Source organism: Rhineura floridana, chromosome 11 (genome assembly GCF_030035675.1).
Source record: "Rhineura floridana isolate rRhiFlo1 chromosome 11, rRhiFlo1.hap2, whole genome shotgun sequence".
Classification (NCBI taxonomy): domain Eukaryota; kingdom Metazoa; phylum Chordata; class Lepidosauria; order Squamata; family Rhineuridae; genus Rhineura; species Rhineura floridana.
In genome coordinates this window covers 12,642,995-12,658,933 of record NC_084490.1, presented here as the reverse complement: position 1 = coordinate 12,658,933, position 15,939 = coordinate 12,642,995, and the positions used below count along the sequence as shown (strand labels likewise).

At 44.8% G+C, this 15,939-nt stretch overlaps 2 protein-coding genes across 2 annotated transcripts; both read right to left on the bottom strand.

Moving 5' to 3' along the window:
* Positions 1–1,910: 1,910 nt before the first annotated feature.
* Positions 1,911–2,873, bottom strand: LOC133367409 (olfactory receptor 11G2-like). Its single transcript, XM_061591512.1, has one exon. The coding sequence runs from the start codon at positions 2,871–2,873 to the stop codon at positions 1,911–1,913; it is 963 nt and encodes a 320-aa protein (XP_061447496.1).
* An 11,556-nt stretch (positions 2,874–14,429) lies between these two features.
* On the bottom strand, positions 14,430–15,392 carry LOC133367408 (olfactory receptor 11G2-like). The gene has a single exon (XM_061591510.1). It carries the CDS (start codon positions 15,390–15,392, stop codon positions 14,430–14,432), a length of 963 nt encoding a protein of 320 aa, XP_061447494.1.
* Positions 15,393–15,939: the final 547 nt, after the last annotated feature.

Below are 15,939 nucleotides of genomic sequence, written 5' to 3'. Positions count from 1 at the left end.
TCAAAACCAGCACCTTGAATCGAGCTCAGAAACATACAGGCAGCCAGTGCAAGCGGGCCAGAATCGCTTTTATATGTTCGGACCGTCTGGTCCCTGTTACCAATCTGGCCGCTGCATTTTGCACAAGCTGCAGTTTCTGGAACTGTCTTCAAAGGCAGCCCCACATAGAGTGCATTACAGTAATCTAATTTGGAGGTTACCAGAGCATGGACAACTGAAGCCAGGTTGTCCCTGTCCAGACAGGGACATAGTTGGGCCACCAACCGAAGTTGGTAGAAGGCACTCCGTGCCACCGAGGCTACCTGAGCCTCAAGTGACAGAGATGATTCTAGGAGAACCCCAAGCTATGAACCTGCTCTATCAGGGGGAGTACAACCCCATCCAGGACAGGTTGGACATCCACCATCTGGTCAGAAGAACCACCCACTAGCAGCATCTCAGTCTTGTCTGGATTGAGCCTCAGTTTATTAGCCCTCATCCAGTCCATTGTCGCAGCCAGGCACTGGTTCAGCACATTGACAGCCTCACCTGAAGAGTATGGAAAGGAGAAATAGAGCTGCATGTCATCAGAATACTGATGACAATGCACTCCAAAACTCCGGATGACTGCACCCAACGGTTTCATGTAGATGTTGAACAGCACGGGGGACAGAACTGACCCCTGTGGAACCCCATACTGGAGAGTCCAGGGTGCCGAGTAATGTTCCCCAAGCACCACCTTCTGGAGGCGGCCTGCCAAGTAGGAGTGGAACCACTGCAATGCAGTACCTCCCACTCCCAACTCAGCCAGTCTCCCCAGAAGAATACCATGGTCGATGGTATCGAAAGCTGCTGAGAGATCAAGAAGAATCAACAGAGTCACACTCCCCCTGTCTGTCTCCCAACAAAGGTCATCATACAGATTCCCTCTTCGTCTATGATCAGGAACAGAAATCAATCAAGAGAATGCAATCAGTATTTGTTCACGTTGCAGTTGTTTCTTAAGTCTGCAAATGTTACGTAATTAATAACATATTTTTGACATTTACATTGACACGAGCATATGTAAGTTATGGGACTTGCCCTGAGACAAATAACATAGCATTTCTAGAAATAAAAAAAAAACTTTAGGAAAAAAAATCTGGAAAAATGTAGGGAGGTTAGAAACAGAATGGAGTATCCTGGAAAAAGGCTTAGCTGGCTGGCTGGAATCGTGGACGGGAACACTGCACACTGCAACAATTTTTTGTATGTCTCCTTTTGCATATAAACATTACACAAACATTTGACCTTCGGCATGCCCCCTCCCTGTTGACTTTTCGCCGAGCCTTGAAGACCTGGCTCTTCAGGCAGGCCTATGGGATCTCTGGGGTGGGTTAGGTTTTACACTGTATTAATGTAAGATGGTCTTCAGATGAGATGTTATGATATTAATAATGTGATGATTATGTATATGAGCAGATTGTATTTTATATTGTATTTTATATTGTACGTCGCCCAGAGTGTCTGTTCAGTCGGACAGATGGGCGTCTGCTAAATAAAATTTTATTATTATTTATTACACAGCTTTTGCATATAAGTGACTTTAAGATTACACAGTAATTTTATTGCATTTTATAGAACATCCCCCCAAAATCACGCAATTCAGTCATCTAAAATAAGAAGAGATAATTTATTTTTCAAAATTTATTGCATAATATACACTCCGATGAAATCTGTCAAGGTAACATTGCATTCCAGTTCTTAAGAACAAGAGGAGAACTTTTTTGTAACAGGATGTGGTGGTTGGGTGTGACTCCCATACCCCAGCTCCATCTTTGGACATCCTTATTGGACAATACTAAAGAGGAAGACCTGTCTCTCTGATCATATTATCTTTTCAGCTGTGTTGTTGGGTGTTTGCTTTTGATTTCTTATTTTCATTTCCCTTTCTACACTGCCACCTTTCCCCTTGGCTCTCTCTCCTTTCTCCTCAGCAACCTGCCCAGGGCCTCTTTCACCTGATCGTTCCTCAGACTGTAGATCAAAGGGTTAAGAAAAGGGGTAATGGCCGTGTAGAAAACTGTCACCGCCTTTGTGACTTCTGACTGGCTTTCTCCATCTGGAGTTATATACATCCCTACCACTGACCCGTAGAAAAGTGTCACCACCACTAAGTGGAAAGATATGGTGGAGAAGGCCTTTCTACGACTCCCTCGGCCAGAGGATTTCATCAGTGTGAGAACTATGGTGCCGTAGGAGAGCAGGACAAAGAATAAGTTGCCTACGATAATCAGAACGTTCATGGCAAACTGGCAGACAGAGGCAGTGTTTCTGAGTGGGGGGCAGGCCAGAGACAGAAGGGGTCCAGGATCACACAAAAAATGATCAATGATGTTGGATCCACAGAAGGACAACCTGGAGATCGAGGCAACTGGGAGAATGGATCCCAAGAAACCAAGGACCCAACAAGAGGCCACCAGGGTGAAGCAGGAATTTGGAGACATAATTTGTGGGTAACGCAGTGGGTGGCAGATGGCCAAGTACCGATCCAAGGCCATAGCAGAGAGGAAGAAGCATTCAGTGTAGCCGAGTGAGAAGAACATATAGAACTGGAGGAAGCAGGCATGGAAGGAGATGACCCCATATGGGAGCGCCAGGTCGAAGAGCATCCGGGGCACAGTGGTGGACACATAGCATATCTCTAGCCAGGAGAAGTTGCTCAGCAGGATGTACATGGGCAGACGGGCCAGGTGGACATCGAAGAACACCAGTGTGATGATGGTGATGTTCTCGGCCAACGTGAGCACATAGACGACAGTGAAAAAGGCGAGGAGCAGGAACTTCCTGCCCTGCCCAACTCCAAATCCCAGCAAAATGAATTCCTGGACTGTGGTCCCATTGGCCAACTCCATCTGGAATCAAAGCACAGAATCATAATCACACACTGTACTAGAAGGTATCCTCTACCTGTCTGGTGCCTGTACGTTTCTGCTGTAAAACAAATGGTTAAGATGGCCACTGGTTAAGATGGGTGGACAGTCAATGGTTCAGACTGCTGCCCATCTCCTCATTTTAAACCCCATGTGCTTATTCCTCAGAAGCACCTCTTTTTTCTGGTTAAGAGGCTTGACAGGAACACATCGGCATAAGTGGTGTAATCCTGTGCTTTTGCACAATTCCCTTCACAGTAGGGCCCCACTGGTATGGCAGGTTATGTTCCAGCCCCCCGCCGAAAAGACTGCTGAAAAGCGGGGCCCTACTGTGTAGGAGTAGCATGAGAGCTCCAACCACCGCGCTCCAGCCGCCGTGCTCCAGCTGACAGTGATCAGCTGTAGTGTGCAAGCTCCCCGTGCTACAGCTGATCATGCACTACAGCAGCATGCGATCAGCTGTAGTGTGGGGAGCTCGCACACTCCAGCTGATCACTGTCAGCTGGAGCGTGGTGGCTGAAGCTCTCGTACTACAGCTGATTGTGCACTACAGCAGCGTGTGATCAGCTGTAGCGCGGGGACCTTGCGCGCTCCAGCTGATTGCTGTCAGCTGGAGCACAGCGGCTGGAGCTCCCCGTGCTACAGCTGACCGTGTGTGAGAACTGATCAGCTGTAGCGCCAAGCTACAGCTGATCACTCCACTGGCACTGCCATATTAGAGGAACACTGCAAAGCGGGGGCCTACTGTATACTATTCTGATCGGGATGGGGAACATCACGCACAGGAGCTGAAAGTGAGCCTCTCCGTCTGGCCTTCGGGACTCTCCCCAGACCACACTCCCTCCCCAGCCTGCTTTGCCCCCTCCTTGAGTGCTTTTCCCTGGCTGGATCATGTCCTTGAACTCTGATAATGCTTCTTGCTTGTCTGGATGGAGGATATAGAGGGGTGCGTGAGTGTGTGCAGAAACTACCAGGGGTGTAGTTGTCCAGGGTCACAGGGGGTTGTAGCCCCCTTACTTTTTTTTAGGAGCACAGCTGCATCAGGGTCTCGATATACAAGCAAATTGGCATGAAAGGGGAGCATGTTATCTACTGAGAAGAGTCTTCTCACTTGGCGGATAATATGCTTCCTTGTCCTTTCATGCTGATTGGAGCCAATCAGAGTGAAAGGAGGTGAGTCAGTCACTGAGATGACTCTTCTCAGTAGCTAACACACAAATCCCCTTTCATGATTTGTTATTGTTATTATTAATATTATTTATTTATTTATTTAATTAATTTGTATCCTGCCCTTCCTCCCAACAGGAGCCCTGGAGCCCATGGTGGCATGATGATGGGCTCCTAGGGTAAGTCCCAACTCCTAGCTCCACTCTTGCCTTCTTTTCAGAATTCTTCAGATCAAAACATTTCTGGCAATGTTTAGCCTCCAGAGAGAGATAATGAGAAGGGGGGAAGCCTATGTACACTGCAGTTTTATTCTGGTTCTGTAATTCTGTAATTACAGTAAAGCCTGGGGGCATGGCTGTGAGGGGACGGGGTGTGACTATCATGAAGGGACCCTGCACAGTTGAATCTGCCACTACACTACTGGAAACTACCCTACTGCATAGAGGTAAAATGTGCATTTGTTGCTCTGCCCACTTTTCCTCCGGCATGTGGCCTTCAGAAGGTTGCCTAGAAGGAAATGTGGCCCTTGGGCTGAAAACAGTTTCCTACCCCTGATATAGATGATTTTTTAAAATTGTCACAGAACTGGTTTCCACTTTGTCCTTCTGAGGCAGCGGTGGCCTGGGTCATTTTGACTGCCTGAGGTGAAGCGTGAGATGACATCCCTTCTCCATTCCAACTGGACTGGCTGTTGACTGTTACTTCAACACTGGCAGTGGGACATCATCCTTCACCCCACCTGAGGGCAGCAGGCTAGCTCAGGGGGCCAGGACTGGCCATGTCGCATTCATAGCTCTGTCCTCCCAACAGAGGGGAATGGCTGGAGGGTGGGGAGAGAGATCAGGAGGAAGAGGCAGAGGGGCTCCTCCTTCTCCTCCTCAGCACCGGGCTCCTGTGATGGTGACTTCACTTTGCCTCCTGGTAGGGCTGGTTCTGCTGAGGTCTGAATATCAATCCCTTTTTACCTCCGAGGGCACTGGGAAACCCCCCCTTGATTATTCCTCAGACACAGGAAGCCTGGATCATCACAGGGGTGAATGGAGGGGAGATCCCCTCCCAGCTTCTCACAGAGTCCCATGCAGCCATCTGCCTTCCAAGACCCAGAGGCAATAGGTTTCACCACATGGTACACTGAGCTTTTTATTTATTTATTTACTTTAACTTGGCACGGAGAGAGGCACTGGAGAAACCAACACACTGGTGCTTTACCCAATGCCTCATGTAAATTATTTGGGGGGGAAAAGCCTATTAGTAACACAAAACCATTGTAAAATGCCTCATCTGAAGTCAAGCATGTGAGTTTTGTTATATTATACCTGGAGAATAGTTTCCCCCCTTGCAATGACTTATTCTGCAGGTGACAGAATAATTGCTTTTGAAATACTTTACATGGGCTTGACTTAATGTTTTTCTCGTCTTAGTGTTGTTATTTATTTATTTTATTTTATTACTACATTTACATCACACTTTTCCTCCAGGGAGCTCAGAGTGGCGTACATCAGACATGGTTCTCACCCTCCCAATTTCATCCTGACGACTACCCTGTGAGGTAGGTTGGGCTAAGAGTCTGTGAGTGACCCAAGATCACCCAGTGAGCTTCATGGCTGAGTGGCAATTTAAATCCTAGTCGCCCAGGTTCCAGTCCAAAACTCTAACCACTATACCATACTGGCTCTCTATGTCACTTCCTGGCACGGTGTTATGTCCAGGGCCCATTCTGAAGAGTATAGATGCCTTTTTCTTCTCAAGGCATCTCTTTCGAGTGCTAGAGACATATGGTAGAGGTGGGGAACCCTTTTCAAGCCAAGGGCTGTATTCCTTTCTGAGTAATCTCTTGCGGGCCATATGCCAACGATGGGTGGAACCAGAGGCAAAAATAGGCGGAGCAAAGAATGTAAATTTCACCTTTCTACAGAGGGCTGGTTTCTACTCACACTCACTCTTCCTGTCTTCCATCCAAGCAAGCACGAGGCATTCTTCTCAGAGTGCAAGGACCCATATCACCCAGGCAAATCACTAGAGAAGTGTGCAAAGCAAAACCACTGAGGGGTGTGGCCTGATGAGAGTTCTGAGGGCCAGACAGAATTTATTTATTTATTTTATTTATTAAATATGTTAGTCGCCCATCTGGCTGGCTGTCCAGCCACTCTGGGCGACGTACAAAATAAAAACATACAAATACATTAAAACGTTAAAAATCTCAGCAATAATGATAAAAGCTAACCCATCCCAAAAGCCTGCCTGAAGAGCCCGGTCTTCAAGGCCCGGCAGAAGCTCATCATAGAGGGGGCATGGCGGAGATCAGGGCCACATTTGGCTCCCAGACTTGAGAGGACACACAGGTGCTTCCTTAAAGCCACTCCTTGAGCTTTTTTTCTGAGCTGGGATTATTCCTGGGCACTTCGTCCAAAGTATGAAGGGGTCAGGAGACTTTGCATAGTTTCTGCTAGGACCTGAGAGACTCGGGTTCAGCTCCCTGCTCAGCCATGAAGCTCATGGGGTGACCTTGGGCTAGTCACTGCCTCTGAGCCTAAACCTCCCTCACAGGGCTGTGAGGATAAAATTTGGGAGGGGAGAATCATGTAGCTTATCGTAGTTCTCTTAGAGGAAAGGTGGGCTATAAATGTACTAAATAAATAGATGATGAAAATAATTAGCGGGGAGCAGGCTGCATCAGAAGGTTGAGCAGGGGTGCAAGAAGCAAAATAACTGAATAAACACTAGCTCTCCACAGACTCTGTATCTCTCCTCCTGGCTCTGAGGAGTGCCGTCTTCCGAAGGTGGGGGGGGGGTCATCCAGCAATCAGGAGAACAGTTCTTGTCATTCGCTCCCATTGAGATCAGGGCAGTTTATTTTACTTTATTTAGCCAAAATGTCTATACCACTAACAGTAAGAAAAAAATGCCACGGCAGTGGACAGCTGAAATGGCAAGCATAAAACAAATACAAAATAGATGACAAGTCAATCGATCAGCTTACTGCACCCCTCAGGGAATGCCTGTTCATCTCCCGTTTAGGCTGAATCTTGCAGAGCTTTAACAATAAAACAGCACCGTGTCGTTCCATAACAATTCTTCATTTCGTTTCTTTTCTGGTCTGGGACTTAGGGTTGATAGGGATGGGCAAATCTGTCAAATTTGTTTTCTCTCAATTTCCCTTTTTTCCAGTCTTAGGTAAGTTCTTCACATTTCCACATCAGTTTGTGATTTTTCTTTAAAAAAATAGTCCTAATCAAATTTCATTAGTGTTTTATTGCAAATTTCTCCGAATATACACAAGTTTGTATGCAATTCTGCCTAACATATACGTTTCCCCTAAACAATGTCCCGTAAAATATTAAATTTTTGTACATTATTTTCACAAATACACAAATACATCTATGTTTATGGACACTTTACCCCACTGTCTGCATTTCTGCATACATTACTTGGCTGGAGAAATGCATTGCAAAATTCAGAGGTGTGTGAATTATGAAGGGGGGCTATATTTTGGTTTGTGTATTATTTAGGAAAGTGTGAATTAGATAAGTATGTCTTTAAATGAGAATTGTATTGAATTCACACACACGCACACACACTTTCATCATGACTTTCTTTTTTGCAATGTGTCTCATAATTTTTTTTTTAAAAAAAATCACTTATTGATAAACTACATTTAAAAACATCATTTAAAATGACACAAAGTTTAAGAAGAGCAGATTAAACTCACAAAAATTCCAGGGAGCGTGAACACATCTATAGCGTGATGGGCCAAATGCCTTGGGGGGGGGGAGAAGGGGGAGATATAAATATCTTGTAATTAACTTAGTTGGAGTGAACAGAATTATTTTTAAAAAAGAAGGCTGAGGAAGTTGGCAGATGGGAGGGCATCTTTTGAAACAAGTGGAATCTGCTGAAATCCCCTCTTCTATGCAACTATCAAAGATGTAGGAGCCCTACCCTCTTTTGTATCTGGCTGCTCCTGTTAATGGTTCCTTCCAGCCAACCCCCATGCCTCTTCCAAAATATTTCATTTCAGGAGAAGCCGCATGATTAGCTACACTTTCTGGGATCTCCTCTTCCGCATGCAACAATTAATGGCACTGTCCTATTTTGCATTTGACCACTCTATGGGCAGGGACAAGGGCAAGGCATGATTCCTTGGTCATTTCATGGAAGGCAGTTGGCATATGCTCAGAGGAATCATCACATCTGCCTAGGCTGAGCATCTGCTTTCAAACAGGTTTCTGGGAAAAGTTGTGACTGCAAATTACATCCTGCTCTTACCACAGAACCCTCCATCCTTTTCCCTTCTTGTTTGAAGGTGTTTCCAGCTGCTAATTCACTTTTCCAATTCTGGACCAGGGCTATGTTTGTGTGGTCAGTAGGGCTGGATCCTCCCGAATCCCAGATCCTGAACTAAACTAGGCTGGACTAAATCTGCCCCAGATCATCCTGGGTTGGATTGGGGTCACTCTGAAGTATCGAATCAGGCCCTGAATTGGATCAGGGGGACTCTGCACAGCCCTAGTTGTCAGATGTAAAAGAGGCCCGGGCTCCTGCACATTTCATGGTGGCAAAGAAGGAATTTCAGCAACTTGTATCTGGGCTGCCCTAGACCTGATGCTTTTAACTGGAGATGCCAGGGATTGAGCCTAGGAATTTATGCTTAAAAACAGGGATGGGGGAGAAAGTAGATTCAGTTTGCATTAATCACCTAATTAATTAATTACATAATTTGCGCTTCCAAAAACTACACAAACTGAAAGGCAGCTATCCTCTGAAACTTACAGTTCTCTGAATTTTGTGATGCCAAAAGAATGTGTACATGATGCATATATTAGGGGAAAGTGTGCCTACAAATGGATATCTTAGTGAAAATAGCATACAGAAATGCATTACAAGGGGAAATTGCTTGCAAAGCCATGCATATTAGGGGAAATTCCATACTAAAATGTATATATTAGGAGAAATGAGCACTAAAATGCTGATGAATTTTCAGGTTAACTGTTAATCTCCTCTCCGCCAAACTGATGAAGAAATGCAGGGAACTGAACTTGAAAAAAATGAGAAATTGAAAGTGAAATGGACAGATTTGTGCCCCTCTGCCTGAAAGGAGATAGCTCATATCACAACCAGCTCATGTCACAGTGCCTTTAGACAAATCTATGGTGCAACCATAGATTTTATTCTGTTGTGCACAGTTTTGGTTGTTTCACATAAAAAAAGGATATCATAGAACTGAACAATGGCAGAAAAGGGCAACCAAATGATCAAGGGGCCAGAGTAACTTGCATAATAATAATAATAATAATAATAATAATAATAATAATAATAATAATAATAATAATAATAATAATAATTTCTATTGTGCCCCTCCCAGAAGCAGCGGTAAACAAGAGACAAATCACTAAAAAATCTTAAAACATCTAAAAACAAAACATCTTAAAAATAAAACATATTTTTTATAAAAAATATTTAAAACATCTTAAAAAGCAGTTCCAAAACAGATGCAGACTGGGATAAGGTCTCTACTTAAAAGGCTTGTTGAAAGAGGAAAGGTTACAACTTTCAGGGCTTTTTAGTTAGAAGAAAAGGTGAGGAAGAGGGGACACGGCAGAGGTGAATAAAATTATGCATGGTGTGGAGAAAACAGACAGTCCCCCCCCCATCATGATACTAGAATCTGGGGTTGTTCAACAAAGCTGAATGTTGGAGGATTCAGAACAGACAAAAGGAAATACTTCTTCACACCGCACAAATTTGCTCCACAAGATGTTGTGGTGGCCACTAATGTGGACAGCTTGAAAGTGACAATTTCAGAACAGACAGAGAATCAGGGATGATAAGGCTATTAATGGCTACTGGCCAGGATGGCTATATATTACCTCCAGTGTCAGAAGCACCATGCCTCTGAATGCCCCTTACTGCAGAGCACAAGTGGAGAGGTGGTGCTGGGCTTGTGTCCTGCTTGTGGGCTTCTCATAGGCATCTGACTGGCCACTGTAGGGGAAATGGAGGACTCAATAGGCATTTGGTCTGCCTGATCAACAAAAAAGGGTGACCAGGTAGGGTTATGCGTGGGTTGCATCAAGCACACAGAATGAGACCCTAGCTAAAACTCAGCTCAGCTCTTGCCTGAGGCAGGGACCACCAGCAATGAGGGACATTTCATATATGTTCCATATAATTAATAATTGAATGACACTTTATGGCGAGATCTTATGTGCAAGACAGAAGGGGTATCTTTGGAGTTCATTGGCTCCAAGTGGAGAAACACAGGTAATCAAAATCATTGGGACTGCTAATTAAAAATCAGGGAGGTCGCTGAGAATCCTAGACACACTTCGCAGCCCCCCCCCAGTTCTCCTCTATGTCTCTGACCATAATTTTATATTGATCTATCAACATTTCCTTGAAGAAGCCCTCATCTCTTTCTCAAAAGTAGCATCTATTCAAACCCGGCCTTCTGCGGTTCCCACCCCAGATTGTTTTGCTCTGGAAATGATTTGCATTTCTGTACCTCAGTAGTTCTCAGTGTGCTGCTCCATCTGGCTGAAGGTTCATCACAAATGTTGCATCAGAATTTGGTGATGGGAGCATGTTGCGGTTCCTTCTGCCTGACACTGGTGTTTGGCTGTCATATTCATGGGGTATATGGGAAAATGAGTGGGTCTTTGTTTCAACAAAACCTTGAATGCTCATGTTAAGTATTTGGTGGCCCTTGGGAATGTGTCCCCCAAGACCCAAAGTCATTATTCACTAAAGCCGAAAGAGTATCTCTTTGGAGTGAGTCACTTCCTTCATTCCACCATGGTGAAAACACAGGCACTTCCCACAGATAATCATTGCTTTTCTTTTGGACCCGTTTGAGTAATCAGATGGATGCAATGTGTTACAGAGAAGGTTCTCTGGTGGAATTGGGAATGTTTCATTGAAAATCCCCCCTCATCTGGCCTGCAGATACACCTCCCAGGGGAGGGAGGTGCCGTCCTGAACTATGCATGAGGAAGTACAGACTGGGAATCAATATTTAGTCTGGGGTAGCTGACATGGCACCCTCCAGATGTTGTGGATTATAGCTCTTATCAGTTCCAGTCAGCACAGCCAATGGCTAGGGAAGATGGGAATTGTGGTCCAAAATATCTGGAGGGCACCATGTTGGCTACCCCTGATTTAGTATGGTTGTTGCATAAATAATGTTCCTTTGTAATATGGATCAAGGCAGAAACTGAACTTATTTCTTAAGAGGTATAAACAAGAAGAAAACAAAAATATGAATGCATCCAAAATGCTTTTGATTGCTTGGCAATTTATTTACTTATTGCTAGCTGGATAGCTGCTAATCACTGGAATCTTTTTTTTTTTGTATAGTGCAATCCTATTCATTTTTACTCGGAAGTAAGCTTCATTTAAGTCGATGGAGCTTACTCCCAAGTATGCGTGTTTAAGACTGTAGCCTTTGCATATTCATTTCTGCTGTAGTTCCTGTCCATTCTTTTTTCTTCTTTTGGATGTCCAGTCTTTCCACTTCCTTCTCTCCCCTTCCTTTTTCTTTTCAGTTCCTCTTCCTGCTACTATTCTTCCCTCACATTCTGGGCTCCTGTTTTCACTTACCTTGTGTTCCATAACAGAATCCAAGCAGATTTTGGATTCCTCCCCGCCTTAATAATAGAGTTCCTCACTTATTCCACCCTCAAATAGTGCTCTGATCAATGACTTCTCAACAACCTGAAGAAAAGTGATGAGTTGGTTGCGTTGGGTGCCACAAGGTTCTATCCTGGGCCCAGTGTTGTTTACCATCTTATAAATAGGTACTTGGAAAGCTAGATCATACTGAGACAGACCATTGGCTCATCTAGCTTAGTATTGTCTGTTCTGACTGTCAGCAGCTCTCCAGGGTTTCAGATAGGGGGCATTCCCAGCCCTATCTGTAGAAGCAAGGGATTGAACCTGGGACCTTCTGCATTCAAAGCAGATGCTCTACTGCTGAGCTACACGACCCTTCCGCTAATACCTTGGATGAAGGAGTAGATGGGGCGCTCATCATATTTGCAGACACCAAATTGGGTTGGATTTGGATTAGAGGTAAGCCACCTTGGTTTGAAGTTAGAGGCTCCCATTTTTCGTAACAATGAGGTCAGGCCTATGAAGGCGATCTATGAAGAATAATAAACATCTGATTCCAAGGATATTTAAGTTACTATTGAAGTATGACAAATGGATACAATCCTATCTGTTTAGTTATAAAAGTTCTGTGTTCCAGGCATATCTTGCGTCAGAAGGAGGTTTTCAGTTAGCTAGAATGTAACCTACCTTACAATGGTTGAACTGAACAAGGTTGACCTTGCTGATGGCACTACCAGCAAGGCGTCCTCATCAGGTCTCAGTCCCAGGCTGTTTCATATGGTGACAGGGATTCTCTCAAGTTGCTGGGTCCCAGGCCATTTAGAGCTTTGTAAGTCAAAACTAAACCTTTGAACGGAGCTTGGTAGCTAACTGGTGCTGATGTAAATGCCTAAGGGCCAATGTTGTATGTTATATTGGGGAAGGCCATGGCTCAGTGGTAGAGCCTGTGCTTTGCATACAGAAGGTCCCAGGTTCAATCCCTGGCATCTCCAGGTAGGCCTGGGAGAGACTCCCTGCCTGGAATCTTGGAGACCTGCTGCCAGTCAGGGTAGAGACACATTTACTTTTCTGCTGGTTCCAGTGCATCTCCACCTCTCTTTTCTGAAAATGGGGGCACATGACGCTAGTCAAACCCCACCCCTTTTTACTGTAAAACCTGGTGGGAGCAGCTGGAGTGCCTTTTAAAAAAAATCAGCTTAAAACAGATTTCGCAACTGATTGACAGATCAACCCATTGCCCCTCCAGGTGTGGCCAATGGAAATGCTTTGCTGTAGGTACCTAGTGTGCTCGCAGTCTCAGTGTAGAGAATACTGAGCAAGATGGACCAGTGGATCTGATTCAGTATCAGGCAGCTTCCTACGTATCCTGTGTTCCTGTGTGACAACCCTAACAGACTTTTGCAGCTGCTTTTTGCACTAGATGCCATTTCTGAACTGTCTTCAAGGGAAATAAATTAAGGGGTTGAGAAACCCTCAAGATAGCCTACCACAACCTGGTGCCCACTAGATGTTTTGGACTACAACTCCCAGCATCCTTGACTATTGGCCGTGCTAGCTTGGGCTGATGGGAGACGCAGTCTGAAACATGTAGAGGGCAGTACCCTGTGCTAGGCTGGGAGGATAACATAACAAAGAACATGTTGGCTAAAATCACAGTACTCAAGGAAATCTGACAGATGAAAGGAACTTTGCCTGGTGGAGGGCAGTCCTGGGATCAGATTGGCCGAGAATCATGCAACAAATTATGAATGATAATTGAATATCATAGACATGAGAGGAATCACACAACTGTGGCTGTAAAAGAACAGATAATCAATCTTATTTATTCTTTTTTTTTATTACATAAAATACATCCCTGTCTGGTTATTTCTAAACCTGAGGACAAAAATGCCACCCTGCTTTCATTGCCCCCTTTGCTGGCTGCAAAAAGTTGAGCAGCACTTTGGGGAATATTCTTGGGGGGATGGGAGAAATTCTAAAAAAACCAAAACCTCAAATCACTCTGGAGGAAGGTTTCATGTTTGCAGTGGCAGCAGCACTTTTTAGTTTCCTTCTTTTTTCTTTTTAAACAATTCCACCCTGGCTTGCAGTGACAGAAGTGTAATCAGCCTCCCGACTCATCACCAAGTTCCTCAGTTGTCACATCCACACCATATAGTATAAAGAACGTTTGAAGTGCACAGGCACTCACTCTTCCATCACCCCCTTTTTAGCAACTTGATGGCCAATGAAAAAACACTAAACAGGGAAAGAAGTCCCTCACTAACACTGCCGGCATTGATAGCAGTGTAGTTTGACATTTTGCTTTTCCTTTCTTATTTGCATCCCCCTTTCTGCATTGTCCCCTTTCTCCTCAGCCATGTCCTCTTTCTCCTCAGCAACCTGCCCAGGGCCTCTTTCACCTGATCGTTCCTCAGACAGTAGATCAAGCGGCTGGGAAAAGGTTGGAATAGCATTAACAGTTAAAACGACCCATTTCACACCAAGGGGATTTAGTCTGGATTGTATTCCACTTTAAAGACGTTATGCGTTACATTATGAGGCTGTGAAAATGGTGTGCAAACCTCCTTGTGCTGCCATATGGCACTTACATTACCAACAAATTCCTAACTCGCTCTTCCCTCTATTAATTTTTATTAGACAACTTGTTTGCCTAAATAAGAAAAAGCACACTAGGGAGGGAAATTCCTCATAGTCACTGCAAATGTTGTTGGCTGTGTAGAATAGTGCTTTGCGTTTGCTTTCTTATTTGCATTTCCCTTTCTACGTTGCCACCTTTCTCCTTGGCCATCTCCCCCTTCTTCTCAGCAACCTGCCCAGGGCCTCTTTCACCTTATCGTTCCTCAGACAGTAGATCAAGGGGTTGAGCAAAGGTGTAACAGTTGTGTAGAAGACTGTTACAGTTTTAGCAGCATCTGACTGACTTTCTCCACCTAGAGTTACATACATCCCTACCACTGACCCGTAGAAAAGTGTCACGACCACTAGGTGGAAAAATATGGTGGAGGAGGCCTTTCTACGACTCCCTTGGCTAGAAGATTTCATCAGTGTTAGAATTACAGTGCCGTAGGATAGCAGAACAAAGGAAAAGTTGCCTACGATAACCAGGACATTCATGGTAAACTGACAGACAAAAGGTGCTTTTCTGAGCGGGGGGCAGGCCAGAGACAGAAGGGGCCTAGGATCACACAAGAAGTGGTCAACGATGTTGGGGCCACAGAAGGACAACTTGGAGATCAAAGTCACTGGGGCAATGTACAACAGGAAGCCAAGGACCCAACAAGCAGCCACCAAGGCATAGCAGGAATTTGGAGACATAATTTGCGGGTAGCGTAGCGGTTGGCATATGGCCAGGTATCGATCCAAGGCCATGGCGGAGAGAAAGAAACATTCAGTGCCGCCAAGTGAGAAGAAAATGTAGAACTGGAGGAAACAGGTTTGGAAGGAGATGATGCCATAAGGGAACGTCAGATCAAAGAGCATGCGAGGCACAGTGGTGGACACGTAGCACATCTCCAGCCAGGAGAAGTTGCTGAGTAAGATGTACATAGGCAGCCGGGCCAATTGGGCATCTACACGTACCAGCATGATAATGGTGATGTTCTCGGCCAAAGTGATCACGTAGAGTCCAGTGAAAAAGATAAGGAGCAGGAACCGCTTCTGCTGCCCAGCCCCCAAACCCAGCAGAATGAATTCCTCAACTATGGTCCCATTGGCCAACTCCATCTGCAACCAGAAACAGAACTGTAATCAGACACTGTTGGGAAGTACTATCCACTTGTCTTAGGGGTGTGCATCGGCTCTGTGTGTGGGCAGAATAATATGGCAAATTGGGATGATTCTGGGCTTTTTGCCTTTACTGAGAGGGGCAAGTCAGTAACCCCCTTCACCAGATCATGGCCCCCCACAATGGCCCCTGTTACTCAGTTATAGCTCTATGTTTTCCAATGTCACCATTTCCCTCTAGATCCGTGCATGTTGCAAGAAGTGTGACTATTTAAAATGTTACCTGTGGAAACACTGAAGAATTCTGACTTTTTTTATTAGAGCACAGCAGGAGAAGAATTTTTTTATAAAAAGTAAACACGTTTTTTTTAAAAAAAATAACCATTATATTTTTACAGGAAACAAACATAACCCCCCCCCCACCAGAGCTCTTCAAAATCTGATAGGCAGTGCTTTTGATAGAAAAGGTACCAGACACTAAGGCTGTTATGAATTTTAAAGTTTTAAAAATGTTCAGAGAAAGCCTCCCCCTCACCACCTGTGGTGG

Bases quoted from the DNA above. Each gene is read 5' to 3' on its own strand.
- LOC133367409 (XM_061591512.1), bottom strand. From the start codon at position 2,873: ATGGAGTTGGCCAATGGGACCACAGTCCAGGAATTCATTTTGCTGGGA.
- LOC133367408 (XM_061591510.1), bottom strand. From the start codon at position 15,392: ATGGAGTTGGCCAATGGGACCATAGTTGAGGAATTCATTCTGCTGGGT.